Below are 14,308 nucleotides of genomic sequence, written 5' to 3' on the forward strand. Positions count from 1 at the left end.
ATCCTTTCCTAGATGGCTTAACTTGCATTATTTGTTGATGTTCATTGGTTTCAAAATTCAAATATCTGAATAAATCTGAATATTATTATTACTACTTTTCATTTAATAATAAAAATGCTTGTTGTTTGGTTTATATTTAATTGACTTTAGGTGGTGATTCTAACAAAGTTTTAGAGAAGAAGGGACAGACATTAACTATCATTTGCTTCCAAAAGATACAGTGCAACGTTAGACTAAAGTTGGACTCTTGGTCTCTGTCTTGTCTCAGCCACTTCTGATCTCAGTCTTGGACTCAACCACTCTTGGACTCTACAGTGTCTCTACAGTGTCTTGGTCTTGACTTAGACTAGATGTGTCCAGGTCTGGGTTTTGACTATGACACTGTTAAGAGGCCTTAAACTAACTTAATTCATAACACTTATGAAGTATTATACTCATGTAACTTAACTCATAAGATAGAAGCCTGTTTAAGAGCAACACATTCTAAAACAAATGTCTGCCCTTTTAGTTTAAAGCCCCTAAGGTTTAAACAGTGTTGTTTATTTCATACATATCTAATGTCATCTTGCAAAACTGACATGCTGTTCATAAATACTTTGAATATGCTATTCAATGCTTATGCATGCGTCATGAAGTCCCTTTAAAAAGGTACATCTTAAAAAAGATGGTCCTTCAAAGGTTCCTTAGTAAAAATAATGGTGCTATATAAAACCATAACCACTCAATGAAGCCTTTGCATGCATGGTAAAAAAAAGTTCTATCTACCTGAATGAACCTTTCCACCATTCCATCATATCTCTCATGTCTTTACCTCTTTTATTCTTTTACTGTATACTTATATACAAGCTGAGCTAGGTGATTTTTTTGAAAAATGTCAGCCTTTTAAAGACTTTATACTCCATTTAGACTTAAAGTGTAAAGAAAGTTTCAATATGTATTTAATGTATATATTATAAAGATGCCAGCATCGAGAGCATGTTCTACATCATATATATGTCATTTTTTAAAAACATTAACGTTGTGCTATGTTATATGCTAATGTTGGTGGATATGGAATCAAAAAAAAGAACGTCATCTATTTTTATCAGTGTTTTACTATATTAACACTGAAAATATTGACATTTTACAGTTTTCACCTCCTATCATCCTAATTTTAACCTCGTGAAGGGTTTGTTAGTGGGCCATTTTAGTTGAATCAGGTGTGTTAAGCAGTAAAAATTGTAAAATGTGCAGTTTAGTTGAACTGTAAGTCCAAATCACCATGTGCAAGTTTTTGGTTGTCCAACAAATTTGAGTCCATCAGCACGTGGCCGCGCTGCGCATGCGCAGTGGAGAGGACACAGCGAGGATTCCAGGTTTCAGTTTAGACGTCTCCCACACTTTATATTTAAAATACTTTACTTTTAAAAGCTCACAGTTAAATCTCTCATCGTTAAAGCCGTCTAATGGCTCCATGCAGCTGTAACGAGCAGATCCACAAACTCAGCCAGCAGGTTACAGTGATGAGGAAAGAGATAAAGAACCTCAGGTAGGGAATGTAGCTACATTTACACACACACATACGCACAGAGGGTGGACAAAATAACAGAAACAACCCCATGAAATACTAACATTCACTGGCCATTTTATCAGAAATACCTGCCTTGTACACTATATAGGTCTGTAGTTACAGACTGTAGCCCGTCTGTTGCAGTATAATTTATCAGCCCACTCCTCTGACCAGTCCATTAAGGGCAAGTTTCTGATGGCGTGGCCGCTGTGGTGGCCCATTCTCAGCACAGCAGTGACAGTGACATGGTCGTAGCACTGGTATGAGAGCAACCGGCACAGTGGTGCTGATGTGTAGGCTGAAAGTGGTCCACCTGGTCCACCACTCAAAAATATTCAGCCAGTCAACGGTTTTCAGAAACTGACCATTGATGAAGGATTAGAGCAATGAATTTCCAACCCCTGTCCTAGATCACCCCTTGTTTTTCGTGCCTGTTTTCTCTGCTTCCACCACATCTGGGCCCAGTTTCCCAAAAAAGGAGATTTAAGTTAATTAAAGTTAACAGGAGAATTACACAGATTTTGTAATACTACTAAAATCACCCTCAAACAAAGTCTTTACATGAAAGCGTTACTGCGTTATAATAGTCCCCAGAGAAAACCTTTTTTTCAGATTTTACCATTACCAAAATTACATATACTAATAAACTTGGAAGACACATGTAGGTTCAAAGGTTGTTTGGATAAATAAAAATCAATAAGTAAATATGAAGGCTGTATTTGTATTGTAGACACCCCTGGTTCCTATTACCGTCATTGTAAAGGAATCTGAGTTGATCTAAGTTTCTCCAGAACAAAGCATTTTACATCAAACCATTCTCAATCACTTTGTTTACATCTCAACGACTGAATTATGCAGCAATTTTTAAAAACTGGTGGAATTCCACTCTATGTTTATCTTAACTGGTAGAGATGGTCAACCATTTAACAACCTTCCTTGTGCTAAGATGCTTTTGGGAAACCCAGCCCAGTTCATTAACAAGCTATTCCCAAGTAGAAGTGCATGTGATAAAGTTGAAACACACAAAAATGTGCAGGATTAGGAGTACTCTAGGACCTGTAGGTTAGAGCAGTGGTTTTCAACCCTGCACAGTTTTGACTATTCCCTGCCCCAACACTTGATCCAGCTCGTCAGGTAATTATGAAGCTTTTTGCAGGTCAGTGAATCCTCAGGACTGGAGTTGAAATCCACCGGGGTACAAGATGACTGAAACAAATTGCATATGAGAAAAGAGACAGCATGTGTTTGAGTGGTGTCCAAAGCTGGGAAGCTGTGTTTGAGTGGTGTCAGAAGCTTTTCCTACTTGGAAATTGTAATTAATCAACAAAGTAGTATTTATGTATTTAAATGTGGAATCTGGGGATTCCAGATGATCCACGAGTTCATGAGATGTTTAACCTTTCATCATCTTGCAAAAAATGATAAATTTGATGGTGAATGGGGAAAAAAGGATATCTGATGCATTCCTTGCTTTCTTTCCCTGTGTGATGGGTGTATCTTTCAACAAGCACCTGATGGAGTGAAGTCGTACTTACTAGTTAAGCAGTTGATATGTACAACCTTCAGACAAGTACTTAAATGCAGCAAAAGTCTTTAACTGAACATCTGTATGGTAGGTACGTTTAAGAAAGTGGCTGATTGGTTTAAGACAGTAAGTGTACACAGCATTTAACACTTTGCAACAGTGCTGTTATTAATACACAAGAACATCAATTACAAATGACAAAATGTAATTTTATTTTTTAAATATATCTTTAAACTCTTGAGTCAAAACCTGGAGTCAAATCTGACCTTTTTTACCTTGTTAGTCTCTGGTCTTATTAAGCACAATTCATCATATCGCTGCTGTCGGAACAAAACCTCGTTATCAATCTCCAAAATGGTAACTTTACAGGAGAAGGAAAAAACATACTTTACTTTTAATGTAAGTCAGTATAACCAGACTTTTTTGAGTAATTTTGGGCTATTTCATTTGGTCCAGTCATCATGAAATTTACACAATGTAAAAGGACAAGAGGCATTTTCAAATTATGCCAAAAACTGAAAAACGAGAAAAAGAAATGGAGACAACAGTGATATCATTTCAAAGACAACATTCTTGTTTCCTGTAATCTTCCATCAAAACTTAATAACTTGCCAGCCTCTGAAACAGGAGTGCCCAATCCCGGTTCTGGAGATCTAACACCCTGTTTAGCTTTAACTGTAATCTAACACACCTGATCCATTTAAATGTGTAATGTTTGTGATTATTATTTATTATTAAATTTCTTTCAGTTAAATTTCCAAATCCTTAAAGAAATGTATCGCAATGAGAGCTGCCGGCTAAGATGGAGAAGCTGCAGGTAAAACTGTACAGCTTGACAGCTCTCTTCCCAACTGCAACTGGCTACTCTTGCTTGCTGCCAGGGCACAGTTCATCTCAAACAAGCCCAGTATTCGAGATGGATCTGCAACCTCCAGGGTGGTAGATCTCCACGATCAAGATCCTCTAAAACGTCTTCTGATTTTTTATTATGTCAGTTTGCACCAGTGGGTGGGGAAAATAACGCAAACCAACAATATCATCTTCATAATGCACAGACTAGAATTGTCCCATGGTCTTCCCTGCAGCAGCTGTTCCATGTTGTATTTCCACAGGCAGCATTTAGAGAGTGCTGTTCGGGCCCACAGAAAGCACATGGCCTCCCTGCAGTCTGAGCTGGGTGCCTGGAGGCAGGGGAAACATAAGGTGAAGAAGACAGCAGAAAAGGATCTACAACAAGGGGCAGAGTTCTCATTAGAGAAAGGTGAGGAACAGGAACGGTAACATCTAGGGGTGTAAAATGCATGAGAGTCCATTATAATACAGTGGCTGTGTGCACACACAACAAGAATGTGAGGCTGTGGAACACGCACATAAAAGCCAAAAACCACCATGCCCAGTGCCAGGCGTCGGCTAGAAGTGTATAAAGCCCCCCTAGCTTTGGGCTTTGAAGCAGTTAAACTGTGTTCTTTGGAGTGATAGAGCTCCGTTCAATGTCTTTGGGATGACTTGCATTTGTGATATAAAGAATCAACTAACGTCAGTACTGACTCACAGCTCATGTTCCAACATCTAGTATAAAGCCTTCACAGAAGAGCAGAGGTTGTTACTGCAGCAAAGGGGGACAAACTCCGTATTAATACCCTTAATGTCAGAAGAAATGCTGGATAAGCAGGTGTCTACACACTTTTGTACATATAGTGTAAATTAGTGTGTAATATGAGTAAAAATTTAATTTAGTTAAAGTTGCGATTCAACTGCTTTCGTTTTGTGCTTATTTTTTGGCTAAAATAAAATTCCTTGGCTGTTTTCATACATCTGTTTTATATATTCTGGTAGTGGTATACAGACATAAGAAAAAATGATATGTTGTATATTGGTTTATGGTGTTTATTGCACAACTTTGTAAATAGTTCCTCCAGGTACATTTATGTCTTAATTTATTTTTTAAAATATTGTACCAAAATAATTGAATAATGGTGAAATTTGAGATTTCACAATGAACTGAATCATTCCTTAAAGAATCATAATCAAATTGAATCTTTTTGAGATCATAGATTTTTTCATTGTTAAAACCTTGCACCCCTAACCAGCTGTCTGAGGTCCTGCCCTTGAACGGGTCATAACTTGCACTGTAAAGTTCCAAAGTTGTTAACTTTTACTCATAGCATCTTTTTTTCCATCTCAGGTCATATTCAGACTGTCCCCATTGGCTACATCAGTTCATGCTTTTCCAAGAAGAACGGAACCCCCCGACAGCCTGCGATCTGCATGTCATCCCGTGCCAGTCTGCAGATCCAGCCATCAGTCTTCAATAACCCTGACCACGCACTGGCTGGCCTGGAACACTACTCCCACGTCTGGTGTGTATCATACCATGACTGTTAAAGCGGCAGTTTTCCCCCTTACCCCAACTGTAGTCAGTCGGCCAAAACATGTTTGGTCATCTCACGTTCATCCCAGACTGTATCGAGTTGTTAATTAATCTCAAACAGACTTGATTATATGGTTTCTGATGCAGTGTGACATACTGTTATTTGTAAACATGGATCAAAGTACAAACAGTTGCAGTGGCCATCTGCAGGCCTGTACTTTTGTCCATTTTTATAGATAACAGTATGTCAAACAATCTCAGAAACCATGTAAGCAAGGCTGTTTGTATCTTGACTCATTGTCCATTTTATCAAGTCCATTTACATACATTTCCTTAATTTGCCCGCTTTTACTTTTCAATGGTAATCCTCAGGTATTATTTGGGTGGTGAATCATTCTCAGCACTGCAGTGACACTGACGTGGTGGTGGTGTGTTAGTGTGTGTTGCGCTGGTCTGAGTGGATCAGACACAGCAGTGCTGCTGGAGTTTTTAACACCTCAGTGTCACTGCTGGACTGAGAATAGTCTAACAATCAAATATATCTAGCCGATCGTGTCCTGTGGGCAGTGTCCTGTGACCACAGATGAAGGACAAGAGGATGACTAACACAAACTGTGCAGCAACAGATGAGCTATCGTCTCTGACTTTACAGATACAAGATGGGCCAACAAGGTGGGTGTGCCTAATTGAGTTGACAGTAGGCGGACACAATGTTTAAAAACATTGTCTGTGTCTGAAGAACAGGGTGAAAGGGGCTAATGAATTATGCTGAGAAACAGATGGACTACAGTCTGTAATTGTATAGCTGCAAATGGTTATATGGTAAGTGGAGCTGATAAAATGGATAATTAGTGCAGATACAAGGTTGTGTACTTAATGAAGTGGCCTGTCAGCGTAAATTTGTGTGGTCTAGCATAGATACAAAGGCCAGTGTGCTAATGATGTATATTTGTTGCTCTTTTTCCTTCACAGGCTAATTTTCCTTTTCCATAAGAACGGCCACATGAGCTACAAAGCCAAGGTGAAGCCTCCTCGGCTGAACGGTCAAAAGGTGGGAGTGTACTCCACCCGCAGCCCCCATCGACCCAATGCCATCGGCCTCTCTCTTGCCAAGCTGGAGAGCATCACAGGTCAGGGCCCTTTTCTTCCCCATGGTAGTTTATTATAAAAGAGTCATATCATGGAAAACTCTGACTTTCAGAAAAAATTGATATAAGAGTTTGATATACTGTGGAAACATTGTTTAAGTGTCAAAACATACCTTTTATTCCTCAGTCCATAAAAATTAAGCTAAACTAAAACCAGTCTACAAAAACAGCCCTTTGGAAGTCATCATGGCTATGATGTCACAACCATGAATGCATTTCTATATGACTGCCATTCCTACAACAATTCAGTCTTGTTGTTTCAGCCATTGGCGCAGACAGAAGTAATTTTTTGGGTAGGCCTGGGAAAAAGTGGGTAGGCCAAACCACAGTGTCATTACATCAGTCTTTAGCCTATTGATGGCAGCAGTGAAGTCACTATTATACCTTTTTCAATGCTTCCACCGTGATACAAAACACTAACAACACTGTCAACTGACATGAACCAGAATGCTGAATTCACATAAACCCAACCAACACTTCCCTTCACTATAAAGCATGCATCTGCTCACCACAGGTACAACTTGTGCCCAAAGAAGATGAGATAATCGTTATTAAACAAGACAGCTGTGATGTACAAAGACGAGGAAAAACAGCACAGCAAACTTAAAAACCTAAACGTAACCATCGTACACTACAGCATGAAAGACATTTTCTAAGTAAAATACAGCTGAAAATGCATGTTGAAGCCTATATTAGATCAGGTGAAGCATTTACACTGATTTTATTTCATTTACCTTGCTCTGTCTCTCTGCTTGTCTCTTTTTCTCTCTTGCTTATTGGTCCTCACTGATTACTGTAAAAGCATACATTAAAAATATGGTCACACTTTACTTTGATTGTCCCTTATAGATGATCTACAGATACATAATTTATTAACAAACTTTCTGGTGATAGTTGATTATCAGCACCATTAGGGCAAAGTTTAGGAGTACATTTAGTTTTAAAGTTAGGGTGAGGATTAGACTTAATAGAATCTTTCACACTCAAGTTCAGTTGCATTTAATAGATATGTAGTTGAATGATAGCATAGCATCAATAAACAAGGTAATTATGAACTTTCTCATGCTCATTGTAGTTTTGGTAACTTTGAACTACCATTATTTTCTCATTCGATCGTTAATATAGGTAGCTAAGGAGCTTTTCACTTTGGCCTAAAGTGAGCAGCTACTGGAGCTAGACTAAAGTTCGCTGACTGAACTAGCAGTGTTACGAGTGTTCCAAAAAACAAATCATGGGATTTGAGTTTTACAAGCGTAATCTGTTAATTACTCTCAGAAACGTTCACATTTATATCATAGCTATTTTGTATGTTAGCCTATAGTATGTGTGCTGCATACCTGTACATCTGAAGAAGTCACAAAGTCACTTTGACCTTAGTGTCCTCACACTGTATGGACATGACTTGAGGCGGCGGCGGATTGCAACGGTTGTTAAGCAGTGATTGGAGGAGGGAATGCTGCATAGTGATTTTGATTTTGGCTAAAATATAGCAACAATGCACAGGGAACACAAATCAAATTTCATTATCTTAAAAAACTAATAAATATTTTCCCCCATTTGATTGAGTAGGCCAGTGATCAATCTGGGTAAGCCCAAATGACTTGTGGCCGCCCCTCTGCTTTCAGTATCTAGCAGTTAATGTTAAAATGCAAATAATTAAATGAAAAAAAAATTTAAAAAGAAAAATGTAGGATCATTTTTGAATGAGGCACAATACAGGCAGCCATTTAGAACAGAGTTTATTTACATATATTAGTCTTAAAGGCAAAGCAACAAAACCAGCCAGTTTAATTCTAAGGGATGGTCATGTAAACATGAATTGGTAAATAAACCCACACAAACAAGGAAAAATAGAATGCAAGACCAATGTACTATATGGGCCGTTTAAAGGAACTGTGATTCCTGTGTGGTTCACCCAGGTCACCCAGTATAGATGTAAATGCTCGTAAAGATGAACATTCTGCATATTATGGTTTCATTTCATTTCAAATCTAATGTGTGAGAGTTCAGAGCCAAAACAGTGAAAGTGTGTCACTGTCTGATTAATTACAGACTGTACTGTACTAATCGCCTGTGGCTGTGTTTTCCTGAATAGTTCTATTGTGTAAAATGGAGTCTCTCTGCAGGCTCACCATCCAGAGTGTGGCAGAACAGCTCCTTTTTATGAAATCACTACAGCTGCTCTTTCCTCGTGTTTTTGTGTTGCGTTGCTGGTATATGCGGTGTGACTGGTTTTTCTTTGTCCTATCACAAAGCCTTTTCCAGTTCATGTTTTCCTTCTAGCAAACTCCTCTAGCTTATAATGCTCACTTATATTAAATTGTTTTGTTTGTAATTAGGAAAAACTAGTCTTTGTGAAAGACTGATCTCTGATAAGATACTTTAAAACTTTGCATGCAGCTGTAAAACTTGGACTTGTTATGAAAAGGCCTTAAGGCCCTTTGTTGCCCCCCCTCAGGCACAAATGGAAACTGTCCTGGATATACTGACTATTTAACTATAATAAACCTGTAGTTGTAAATAATGAAAATACTTATATTTATTGATCATTTTGTCCTGGTTTATCGATTTTTCAAAATTGCACATTATTTCAGCCCTAGATAGAGCTCAGGTTTCATACAACAACAGTCTGTCATACAATGACAGATGTTAATTGTTTGGGTATAAGCTTCTATTGCTTGTTAGCTATATTAGCCTTATGGCTCCAGTTTAAAATTAAAGAAACAAACGTCAGATGTCTTAGCTGAGTTGCTACATTTGGAGTAAAGGGGAAACTGGATACATTCTTTTAAGTAAATTTAACTAATATGTGTTCTGCTGTGTTACAGGTGACACCCTCCACCTGTCCGGTGTGGACCTGATCGCTGGGACTCCGGTGCTGGATATTAAACCTTACATCCCAGACTATGACTCTCCATCAACACAAACAAACATGAATGTTCAGTATGAGCAGACAGAAGACTCTGTGGACTCAGAAACAGAAGCAGAGCCTGAGGGGCTGCAGTGCTTGGGGGATTCATCATCAGAGCTTGACCCAAAAATGAAGTTTTCTGCTTCGGGCAGTCTGTCAGAGCATTCTGACAGTGCCTTTAGCAAAGTGCTAGCAGAGGTGAGAGAGTACCTCCAGCAGGGGGAGCTGTGTGTTGAGACTTTGGCTGATAGGAGGCCCACCGAACCTGAACCTGAGAGAGAAAGCACTTCAAGGTAGGTCTGAGAGGTGTACCAGGTGGGCGGAATGGTGCACTCAAGCAATCATGGCCCAACAGTATAATTCCTGGTGCATAATGCCAAACATGTTTCTCCTTAGACATTCATTTAAAAAAAAACTTCCATATCTGACTAGTTCTGATGTCTGACAAGTTCTTTTTTCTTTATTTTCCTGTTCTATTACCAGTGCTTTTCTACGGAGATTATGCAAGTTGTGTGTGCACAACTGAACTCCTGTGTAAGAATCTTTGCTGTCCAGAAAATAAATCAAAGCAGTCCAAAGAAGCCTTTGCCAGATTTATCCAGACAAAAACAGTTTTTATAAATCTGAAAAGAAATAATAAGTATCTCAAATAAATCTTTAGTCAAATGTTTAAAAGGGATGAACAGATTCAAAATAAAAGGAAAAGATAAATGAATAAAGCTTCAAAAGACCAGTGCATAACTCACACTTTGCTCAGAAAGTCCTAAGTGTTCTCTTATACGGCCTTACTCTCGCCATTCATCTTGATCCGAGCTACGGCTTAACTGCATGTGCCCCCATAATTAACCCCTGTTATGCCAGTTCTTCATCCATTGGACCATGGTGCCTAAGCCAGTAACCTTTTTGCCTGTCCCAAAGTTGCCTAAGGAATCTCCTGTTTACCCAAAAAGGGACATTTTGACCTGTGGTTGACAAGTTTCTCAAACCAGCAGCTCAAATCAACTCAGCTACCTATAGCTAGGTAGCTGAGCTTGCTGTGACTAGCTCAAATATAGGTCAAACAAACCAAAAAAATCAAAATACAATCTAACAGTCAAATAACGTATTTAATAAAAGTAGTCAATACGACAGGACATAATCTCCATCACCTGTGTCAACAATAGGTACACCTTAAAGCAGCTTGCTAAACTCATTAGAAGAGCTGTCTAGACAGAGTGTAGATTGTGATGTCATTGTTATTGTGTTCAGGCTGTGTTACGGAGCAGATTCCTATAGCAGCATTGCTGCCTGGATTAGAAATCCGCCAGTGGCCAAGCTGAGTGTCAGATTCACACCAACTGCTGAGAAAGAGCTCAGAGAGTTTCAGCCTCCGGAGAGCAAAGGTATCCTTCTCTCTCTCTCTGTCTCTGTCTCTCTCTCTCAAACACACACAATCACACAAAGGATTGTGTGTCCTAATACTATACTACAACTGAAATACTATTTTTTTCATGGGTGTCAACAATGTGGGAGCAATGTTTAAATTTATTTAATTCTATGAAGTTCTCAGCAGTGATTTCATGGAAAACTAGTTTACCTTAAAAGCATATCATATATTTTTGTTTTTAATTCTTTCATCTGAGGTCCACTTATGATGTCATAACTTATGATGTCATGAAAAAGTCGTAATTCATTTTTACATTAACATTTTCCAACCTCTTTTTTCAACCCTTGGAATTAAACAGGCTGTTTTTGTTACTGTTCCTTGAAGACTGGTATATGTAAATGGGCTCTGTTCTTATTGGCTGTCCTGCAATGCGCCTTATTCAAAGAGCAGTCCAAGCTGAAACCCTTCTAATAACTATAGTTGTGAATGGCCAGTGCTAAAATGCTGTAGACTAAATGGCTATATATATGTAGATGTGTTGGTTTTTGTGACATAAAAGAAACACTAAATTTAAAAAATGGGCTGTTTTGCAGCTTAGTTTCCATATGGACTCGGGGAAGGAATGGTATGCTTTGAAATTTGAACAAGGATTGCACACTGCATCAAACTCTTTTACTTCACAAAAGCAAAGAAAATGTGGTTTTCCATTATATGCGCCCTTTAAATAGTGTTGCATTTTGACTTTGTTATAGTATGATAACGTAGATAAATAAATATCAATGTTTCAATAAATATGGATGTTTTATGGCATTAGTTATATGAGTCAAATAATAAATTGAAAATACACAAGAAAGTGGTAAAAAAAACAAAATGAAAAAGGAAAATGATTATGAAATGAGCAGAGTGCAATCACAAAGATCGACAAATAGCGCTTGTGTGAATGTACTTAAATAACAGACATTACTCAAAGTAATGGATTCCAAATAGTTCTGCTGTTATACCTTACAGTAATTTTTGTCATTGAAAAAAACAGCTGTAGTGACAGTTGATTTAATAATGTTGTTTTTAAAAACAAAAAGGTCTACATGTTTTTTTTTCTGTTGATGCATAATTTACTTTTAAAGAGCACTCTATAATGCTCTGTAATGTTCATATGATCCACACAGCTATTCTGACAGATTGTAATACACTACAGGAAGTGTAGGGGATGATATGGCTTCTATTAATTCAATTAAAAAGAAAACACCAGTGCTGACACAGTGGAGGAGAGAGACTGGTTTCTGTATGGTTATAAAAAGTTGAGTATGCTAGCCTTCTTAAAAGACTTTTTGCTGCGTAAAAGATGCTGATGTCTAATGCGAACAGCTAGCAGTGAGCTGTCACATCCTGGCAATGACATGATGTGTCGCTGCCTTCGGAGCGCGTCTCAAATGCAGTTCAGTTGCAGGTACCTTCATCACAACGCTGCCCTCAAAGGCACTGACTTATGAGACAGCACAGGCAGCAAGGCATCGAGACTGCCTTCAGTTTTGGTTACAGCCAGTATGCGATGCAGTTTGGAAGTGTAGGGGGCAATATGGACTATTGTTTTGCTGTGCCATAAAACAAAAAAACAGTTTTTGCACAGACAGACATTTAAATGGGGAAAGAAGTAAAGGGAGAGGAACTGAGGAAGGCAGAATATTTAAATTAGGTGATTCATTGAATACGTTGATAGATTCATCCATTATTGAAGTAATCATTAGCTGCAGCCCTCAGTGATGGAATGAGGAGTTTTCAAAAACACTGAAACAGTAAAATCTAGCTGAGGAATAGCTCTGGTCTTCATACTGTGATGTTTTGTGTTCATTCAGACACAGGAAGGCCAAAGTTTCAGTTCCTGAAAGGCCCAGATGATGCTGTGGAGGCTGTTGACGGTATTTTATCGGCTGATCCGCGGTCAGTGTACCGGAGAACATGCTGCAGTGATCGACTATTCTACTTCTCTCTGGACACGGCTGACATTACCTGCTGGTTTGGGGATGGATTTGCGGAGGTGCTGCGTGTCCAGCCCGTACAAACGCAGAAGTAGAAGAAGAGTTAGTACTACTATGTTTTTATAACTTCTGTATTAAAGTGATAGTTTGGCAAAAAAAAAAGGAATTTACACAACATTCCAAAAAAAGTTCATCAGCTTTGACATATTTAATGTCTGAAGTTTGTTTCTTTAGTTTTGTACTGGAGCTATGAAGCTGTTGCTAATAAGTTATGTTTTCATGTTCAGCAATTATCATGCAAACTGTGTGCCTAAATCATCACACACTTACCTCAAACCGTGTTGAGTTGTTGAGTAATCTCAAATAGACTTGCTTATGTGATTTTAGAAACTGTATGACATACTGTTATGTATAAAACAAGGCTGAAAGTAAATGAGCATAGCTAACAGTAGCAGCAGTGATCTTGAATCCTAAATTTTGTGTGTACTTTTGTCCTTTTTTAAACATGACTGACCAACTACATTTGAAGTAAAGGGTAAATTAAGCGAATGAATTTTTTTTTGCCAGACTATCTCTTTAAAACCAAGTGCAGTTGTGCCTTTACAAGAGGTGTGTTGCATTTACACTGTTCTTTTAAATCCAATGGATAATGTAATGTTTAAGCATCGTACAGTAATGTTCTGTACACATTTCATGCAACAGACATGTAATAAACCACCATTGCTTTTCTTTTCTGAAAATATTTCAGTAAACAATAAACATGAAATTGTGAAGGTGTAAGATTCTTCATCTAGTTATGCAAATTGTTGCTAAATCTTTGTATGAAATTTTGAATAAAAGTTCCAAGACTAGCCATACTTGTTTTATTTAATTTCTTTATTAGATCAAAGTAGTGTCATTGGCAGTGGCGAACCGTGACTATTAGAGCTAGTTGTTCAATTTGGGCCATAAATGTCAAAACTAGGTAGAACACAAAGGATTTTAGTAATTTGTTATTGCCATCAGCAATTGACATGAACACCTTCTGATAAGGCTGAAGTTAGCTTTTTATTTGAATTTTTCATTCAACCTTAAACGGTGCAGCAATTACATCCTGGCACATTTAGGCACCCGAATGTAACTCCTGCAGGGTTTAAGGTGGAACATAAAATTTGTTGGCACTAGAATGTCATTTCTGCACTGTTTAAGGTTGTTCTAGATTAAACACAGACATCTGAAGCTAAAGCTGAACATCTAAAAGACATTCCGTGTTTTACTTGAAGCTTGTGACAGACATACTAGCATATATTTGACCTCGTAGCAGTTTCAAAGTGAGTCTTTGAGTAGAGAGTGCTGGTATAGAGCTGCTGCCGCTGTTTTCCATTTCTTACCCATTGCTTTGTCTGCCACTCGTATTCAGTCAGTGATGTATCTAGGACCTTCAGAAGGCTGAGTGACCTTTTCTTCTCATGAAATTGGTCCC

General features: G+C 38.2%; 1 protein-coding gene across 1 annotated transcript; it reads left to right on the forward strand.

Moving 5' to 3' along the window:
* Positions 1–977: 977 nt before the first annotated feature.
* trmo (tRNA methyltransferase O) lies at positions 978–13,697 on the forward strand. The gene is made up of 7 exons (XM_036574800.1): positions 978–1,528; positions 4,187–4,335; positions 5,260–5,434; positions 6,418–6,575; positions 9,422–9,797; positions 10,753–10,886; positions 12,724–13,697. The coding sequence occupies exons 1-7, from the start codon at positions 1,446–1,448 to the stop codon at positions 12,939–12,941; spliced, it is 1,293 nt and encodes a 430-aa protein (XP_036430693.1). The 5' UTR covers positions 978–1,445; the 3' UTR covers positions 12,942–13,697.
* Positions 13,698–14,308: the final 611 nt, after the last annotated feature.

The sequence above is a fragment of the Colossoma macropomum genome, unplaced genomic scaffold (assembly GCF_904425465.1).
Source record: "Colossoma macropomum unplaced genomic scaffold, Colossoma_macropomum, whole genome shotgun sequence".
Classification (NCBI taxonomy): domain Eukaryota; kingdom Metazoa; phylum Chordata; class Actinopteri; order Characiformes; family Serrasalmidae; genus Colossoma; species Colossoma macropomum.